The 8,275-nt window shown below is 39.9% G+C and overlaps 1 protein-coding gene across 1 annotated transcript; it reads left to right on the top strand.

Moving 5' to 3' along the window:
• The first annotated feature begins 4,347 nt into the window (after window positions 1–4,347).
• sostdc1b (sclerostin domain containing 1b) lies at window positions 4,348–8,010 on the top strand. Its single transcript, XM_072447088.1, has 2 exons — window positions 4,348–4,548; window positions 7,586–8,010. Exons 1-2 carry the CDS (start codon window positions 4,359–4,361, stop codon window positions 8,008–8,010), a joined length of 615 nt encoding a protein of 204 aa, XP_072303189.1. The 5' UTR covers window positions 4,348–4,358.
• The last annotated feature ends 265 nt before the right edge of the window (window positions 8,011–8,275 follow it).

The raw sequence follows: 8,275 nt of genomic DNA, 5'->3' as shown, positions 1-8,275 counted from the left end.
CTATATGATATTACATACACTATATGATATTACATACACTATATGATACTACATACACTATATGGTACTACATACACTATATGATATTACGTACACTATATGATATTACATACACTATATGATATTACATACACTATATGATATTACGTACACTATATGATATTACATACACTATATGATATTACATACACTATATGATACTACATACACTATATGATACTACATACACTATATGATATTACATACACTATATGATATTACGTACACTATATGATATTACATACACTATATGATATTACATACACTATATGATACTACATACACTATATGATATTACATACACTATATGATACTACATACACTATATGATACTACATACACTATATGATACTACATACACTATAGATACAATCAACAGCAATACTACCTCAATTAAATAATTCATATTTCATCATAAATGACAAGCCCATCTCCTTAAATACAAATGTACTTTTCAAAAATCATCATTAGCAATAATTCCATAAATAAAATGCAATTTATCATTTATTAATAATGATTAATTATTAATATTAATTATTAACCAACAATCCTAAAAATACAATCGTTAAATGCATTAGTATGCATCTAAAATAATTATCTAATTTATTAATACAATTATCACATCAAAATATTAAAGCAACCAAAATCATCATTTAAATTCATTATTGTCCTTAGCGTCTAAAATCTAAGATAAATTTAATTAAAATCATGATGTCCCTAAATATAATCTCTGTGTTTCATGTTTTTAAGAGTCGCTTGCCTTTTATTAAAAGAATCGTTTCCATTGAGAGTTTGAGAGATCACGTCCTCTCGTGTGAGACCCGTCTTGACTGAGACTTGTACATTATTATTAGTCCACAAATCGGCTTTGATCCATATTAACTGCACAATTTAAATGACTTTATCCCACTTAACTTTTAGGATCATTCACACATTCAACTTGAGTCTCAGACGTTTGAGTCTCACGCTCTCACCAAAACTGAAACATCTCAATCAACCCAATAAATCAACCCAAATATTCATATGGATAAAATAATGTGCTCTCTCATATGCAGAATGTGCAAATGATTAATGTTTGTATAATCCTCATACCTCTCCACGCAGTGTATTTGTGTGACATACAGTATGACACTTCTACTTGAACTTGATCCTCGCTCATGTGGGTTTTGTTCGTCACGTGACCTGCGACGAGGAGAACGAGTGTATTACATGTCATTGTTCTGCTTGTCTCCACACTCTTTGCACGTAATGTTCCACAGTGTGACATTAAAGGACACATGTTAGGCATGATTTGTATCGTCCTTTAAACACGCTCTTACCTTTGCTTTGGCATCTCGTGTTTTAGAACTTTTCCACACAAAAAAGCGCACAATACTTCATGTCAGTCGAGCATTATCATGTCGGACATTGAGTTAGAACGCTCAAACGTCTGAGGCTCAGAAGAAGAAATACTAAACAGGATTCATCAAACTAGAGCAGGGGAGTCAAACTCATTTTGGGCCGCGGGCCGAATTTCGACGCTGAGGCTGGGTCGCGGGCCGAACATAACGTAAAACATAAAACTATAAAAAAAATATATAAGAAATAAATAGCTTTACTGGATCGATAAAAAAAATTACAAAAGTTTGTTCTCATAAACTGAAATGTATTTAGAAAAACAAGTGTCATTTCACCAACACTGTGCTTCAGTTTATGTGCATTACAACTTCAGAGTTGATCTACAGTTCTACAGAGATAAACATTTGACTTTATAACAAAATAAACTTCTCAAGATATAAAAAACCTTTTAAATGTACTAACCAACATTTCCACGTCTGTGTAGTTCTCTGTTCACCTGAACTGACTCACCACTAAACTTCTGCTCAAAAGTGCTTAAAGTGCACTTCTCCCTCACAGCTCTCACAGCAGTGCAGCAGAGCCCCGTGGGGGAGGGGCAGCTCACACAGCAGTGCATCAGAGCCCCGTGGGGGAGGGGCAGCTCACACAGCAGTGCAGAAGAGCCCCGTTGGGGAGGGGCAGCTCACACAGCAGTGCAGCAGAGCCCCGTGGGCGAGGGGCAGCTCACACAGCAGTGCAGCAGAGCCCCGTTGGGGAGGGGCAGCTCACACAGTAGTGCAGAAGAGCCCCGTTGGGGAGGGGCAGCTCACACAGTAGTGCAGCAGAGCCCTGTGGGGGAGGGGCAGCTCACACAGCAGTGCAGCAGAGCCCTGTGGGGGAGGGGCAGCGCACACAGCAGTGCAGCAGAGCCATGTGGGGGAGGGGCAGCTCACACAGCAGTGCAGCAGAGCCCTGTGGGGGAGGGGCAGCTCACACAGCAGTGCAGCAGAGCCCTGTGGGGGAGGGGCAGCGCACACAGCAGTGCAGCAGAGCCATGTGGGGGAGGGGCAGCTCACACAGCAGTGCAGCAGAGCCCCGTGGGGGAGGGGCAGCTCACACAGCAGTGCAGCAGAGCCCTGTGGGGGAGGGGCAGCTCACACAGCAGTGCAGCAGAGCCCTGTGGGGAAGGGGCAGCCACCGGTGGCATTGTGGGACGCTAGTTTTAGCGATAAAAGTTATGGACGTAACTACGGTTCTATGAATCGATTTAAAAAAATAAAAAAGTTGTTGTTTTTTTCAATATAAATTTGAAATGTTCGGCGGAACAGATTAAAACGTCTGGCGGGCCGGATTTGGCCAGAGTTTGACACCTATGAACTAGAGTGAATGAAACTGAATACAACTCCAGATATGTTTTGGACGAGGGAACAATGTTAGAACACGCTTAGAAGAGTTAGTTAAGTCTTTTGCAGCTAAATAAGACATAGATTCTTACTGTGAGCAGCCTTGCCTCTCCGCAGACCTGACCTGTAACTTGGCCTGGTGGCGTCACCTGTTTGTGGAGGCGTGGAGTTTATTTGTAGAGCACATTTCATACACAAGACAATTCAAAGTGCTTCACAGCAGGGAAAATGCATTAAAATCACAAAGAAATGACAGAAACAGAAATACAATCAAATTAACTAAATAAAAATAAAAAACACACAGCCAAATCCAAATTTATCGGACCACATTGGCAGCATTCCAGACACTCCTTCCCATATTTATTTGACATTGCAGCATGACAGGTGTCTCCGGGATGGACACATCACTTTTAGATTGATTTGTTCCCATATCAGCGCGCTTTCTGCAAACTGGAGAAGTGAAACATCTGCTCAGAGCGGTCACTTGGCCCCTGGACGTCATGAACAGCTAAATATTAGACCACGTTTTGATACTGTCGACATATTAACTTTCCAAACACCTGAATAAAACATCTGAACATTTATCCACAAGATCGGCTCGACATCAAATTAAAAACAGAAAAAACAGCACCTGCTTCCCACTTCCTGCCTTCAGCCTTCAGCGTTCACACGTTGTGTTCTTTGGCATGGAGCCCGTCCTGGCACAGAATCCACGGCAAAATTATACTGAATAATAATGTTAACGTTATTAATCGTAAATATTGAGACAGGATAATAGATGCGTTTTATTACGATTACATTTTTGTTCAGGGACGTCACCGCCTCTTCCTCGGGATTGAATGGACCTTGACAGCATGTAATTGAAGATAGAATTGGGGAAAAATGAAATAGATACATGTATCATGTATATTCTACTACTGATGCAGCTCAGTTCAGGTTCACACTTGCAGAATGCACCAAAAAAAGTACTTTAAAAGCTAAAACTACAATGGAAAAGAAAAATACTTAAAGGTGCTCTAAGTAACCATAAGACAGCTGATGTTTTTAAAGGAATATTTAGCAACGAGAGTATGTCGAATTGTTGAATAAATGAAAGATATTTAAGTTTAATTCCTCAGTGTGGAACATTACAGATGAGCAGGTGGACGACCCCTCATCAGAAAAGTGACTGAGTGCACCTTTAAACAATACAACACTGGAAGCACGCAACAACGCCATAAAAGAAAAAGCTGGTCGCACTTTTATCACACAACTTCGAACACACACTTCAAAAACAGTAATTTTACGAGCGCGGAAACAAAAGAGCGTTAAAAAGGACGACACAAAAACATGAATGAGCGCTGCTTAAAGATGAATGAATGTGCGCTGACTCCTTGAATGGCGTTCTTGAAACAGCGTTGTGCCTTTGTGACGCTCTGAATACATGACAGCCCCTCTGAAGTGCGCATTGTGACCGGGGCGGGTCGTGTGGGTGTGTCCTGTCCATTCACTCGCGCACACACACAGTCCCTGAACGCACCGTATAAAATGTGCACCTGTGGGAGACGCTTCATTCATCACTTGGACGGCCGGAGTCGGTTGTCTCTCTCTCTCGTAGCCATGGAGAATACGTTGGTCCTGCTCGTGATCGTGCTGGTGAGGATGGGGAGTTCCACGGTGCACAACGACGCTACGGAGGCGCTGGACAGGCCCATGACGGCGGGCCAGGGCCAGGCCAGAGAACAGCCCGTTCAGGAGGACTCCAACCAGGCCAGGAACGGAGGACGAAAGCTGGAGAATGTGCGGAGCGGTGAGTGGAGTCACTGTGTGTGTGTGTGTCACGTGTGATGTATGGAATATGGCATTGAAAGCATTTACTTTTGATCAAACTCATGGATTTACGATCGCTTAAGATACAGTAACTCTTAATTAGCCTTAATAAAGCATGAACAAAGACTTAATTCATCATGAACAAATGGTTTATTAAGAATGATTCAGGCATAGTAATGATTTATAAAGAGGTTTAGAATATTGATGAAGGAGCTACTAAGCCTGAATTATTGCTAATAAACTATGTTCCTTTTGAATTAAGTCTGTTTTCATGCTTTATTAAGGCTAATAAAAGTGCAGTTGGTTTTTTTAAGTGTTACAGGTGCAATTTGTTTGACCTGCTGTTTCAAGACATGAGGATTGAGTATTTTGTCAATAAAAAAATGATTTCAGTGAAAAATCTGTTCTCTAGATGATGATTTTCACAGTATAATACATACATACATACATACATACATACATACATGCATACATACATACATACATGCATACATACATACATACATGCATACATGCATACATACATACATACATACATGCATACATACATACATACATACATACATACATACATACATACATACATACATACATGCATACATACATACATACACACATACATACATGCATACATGCATACATACATACATACATACATGCATACATACATACATACATACATGCATACATACATACATACATACATACATGCATACATACATACATACATACATACATACATACATGCATACATACATACATACATGCATACATACATACATACATACATGCATACATACATACATACATGCATGCATACATACATACATGCATGCATACATACATACATACATACATACATACATACATACATACATACATACATACATGCATGCATACATACATACATACATACATACATACATACATACATGCATGCATACATACATACATACATACATACATACATACATACATACATACATACATGCATACATACATACATACATACATACATGCATACAAACATACATACATACATACATACATACATACATGCATGCATACATACATACATACATACATACATACATACATACATGCATACATACATACATACATACATACATACATACATACATGCATACATACATACATACATACATACATACATGCATGCATACATACATACATACATACATACATACATACATGCATGCATACATACATACATACATACATACATACATACATACATACATACATACATACATACATGCATACATACATACATACATGCATACATACATACATACATACATGCATACATACATACATACATACATACATACATGCATGCATGCATACATACATGCATACATACATACATACATACATACATACATACATACATGCATGCATACATACATGCATACATACATACATAAATACATACATACATGCATACATACATACATGCATACATACATGCATACATACATACATACATACATACATACATACATACATGCATACATACATACATACATACATACATACATACATGCATACATACATACATACATACATACATACATGCATACATACATACATACATACATACATACATACATACATACATACATACATACATACATGCATACATACATACATACATACATACATACATACATACATGCATACATGCATACATACATACATACATACATGCATACATACATACATACATACATACATACATACATACATACATGCATACATGCATACATGCATACACTATAATAGGTGCTTTTGATAAGGATGATACTCATTTTGTATTGTATATTATTATATATATTATTTATATATATATTATTTAAACATTAAACACAGTCACTGTTCACTTCTTAAAATAAAATGAACGAATTGTTCAGGTTTTACATGACTTTGTGAACGGGGCAGTTTGTAGTTGGAGTCCTTAACTTTAGTTAAATCCAAAATCAAATTTATATTCCAAATAATGTCAATGGACTGACACAGATCTAGTGGAGGCTGAAATAAATGCTCACGCTGTAAAAGTGAAGCTGTTTCCTCTCATTTGAGCATCTGAATACTCTGGATACTCTGAATACTCTGAATACTCTGGATACTCTGAATACTCTGGATACTCTGAATACTCTGAATACTCTGGATACTCTGAATACTCTGAATACTCTGGATACTCTGAATACTCTGGATACTCTGAATACTCTGAATACTCTGGATACTCTGAATACTCTGAATACTCTGAATACTCTGGATACTCTGAATACTCTGGATACTCTGGATACTCTGGGTACTCTGAATACTCTGAATACTCTGGATACTCTGGGTACTCTGGGTACTCTGGGTACGCTGGATACTCTGGGTACTCTGGATACTCTGGATACTCTGGGTACTCTGGGTACTCTGGATACTCTGGGTACTCTGGATACTCTGGATACTCTGGGTACTCTGGGTACTCTGGATACTCTGGGTACTCTGGATACTCTGGATACTCTGGGTACTCTGGATACTCTGGATACTCTGGGTACTCTGGGTACTCTGGATACTCTGGGTACTCTGGATACTCTGGATACTCTGGGTACTCTGGGTACTCTGGGTACTCTGGGTACTCTGGATACTCTGGGTACTCTGGATACTCTGGGTACTCTGGGTACTCTGGATACTCTGGGTACTCTGGATACTCTGGGTACTCTGGATACTCTGGGTACTCTGGGTACTCTCAACTGTCAGATGAGAATTCAGACTTGCACTAATATTCAATCAGAGCTGGATGTTAAATCAAATGAACTGGACATTCTCTTGTACATTCCGACCTCTGACTGATTGGATCAGGTCAAGATGTCATTTTCATAAGTAATAACGTGTTTTGCATTTTGCGTTTTGATGACGCTAAAAAGCTTAATTCTTTGGAAATAAAGAATTAAAAAATATTTAGATTTTGAATATGATTTTGAACTTGATCTTTGCTGCAGGGCCGGACCAGAGCCAGGTCGGCTGCCGAGAGCTGAGATCCACCAAGTACATCTCGGACGGCCAGTGCACCAGCGTCAACCCCATCAAGGAGCTGGTGTGTGCGGGGGAGTGCCTGCCGTCCCACCTGCTGCCCAACTGGATCGGGGGAGCCAGCCACACGGGCCGCTACTGGAGCCGCCGCGACACGGTGGAGTGGCGCTGCGTGATCGACCGCACCCGCACCCAGCGCATACGCCTGCAGTGCGAAGACGGCTCGTCCAGGACCTACAAGATCACCGTGGTCACCTCCTGCAAGTGCAAGCGCTACAGCCGCCAACAGAACGACTCCGCCCACAAGGACCTCCCCCACAGAGATCTCACCCTCCTGGAGAGCCGGAGGAGGAGCCAAAAAAAGACTGGACTCCCCGAGGAACAGACTGCCTGAGAGGGTTTGTTTAGAGTGACCACCTCTGAAAGTGTGCTGAGATAGGGCGGGATAAGAGGTGTAAGAGAGTGTAGAATATTTTTTGGAGTAGTCCACATGTAAAGCTAATAATCATTGCCATGCTAACAAGACACCGCAGTCTCATTTTGACCCTATGAGCTGAGCCTTTAACAATATACTGAATCTGTGTCACAAACATTCAAACATACGGAAAATTGTACATTCTACAAGCAATTTTAATTCTATTCACTCTGCACCACGGAAA

The sequence above is a fragment of the Eucyclogobius newberryi genome, unplaced genomic scaffold, assembly GCF_026437365.1.
Source record: "Eucyclogobius newberryi isolate DKJ021-1_F unplaced genomic scaffold, fEucNew1.0.hap1 SCAF_16, whole genome shotgun sequence".
NCBI classification, from domain to species: domain Eukaryota; kingdom Metazoa; phylum Chordata; class Actinopteri; order Gobiiformes; family Gobiidae; genus Eucyclogobius; species Eucyclogobius newberryi.
Note: the sequence above shows the minus strand (reverse complement) of the source record. Positions and strands in the feature narration are given on the sequence as shown.

Coding starts and splice junctions, on each gene's coding strand:
- sostdc1b (XM_072447088.1), top strand. CDS start 4,359: ATGGAGAATACGTTGGTCCTGCTCGTGATCGTGCTGGTGAGGATGGGG. Junction 4,549..7,585: donor GCTGGAGAATGTGCGGAGCG/GTGAGTGGAGTC, acceptor TCTTTGCTGCAG/GGCCGGACCAGAGCCAGGTC.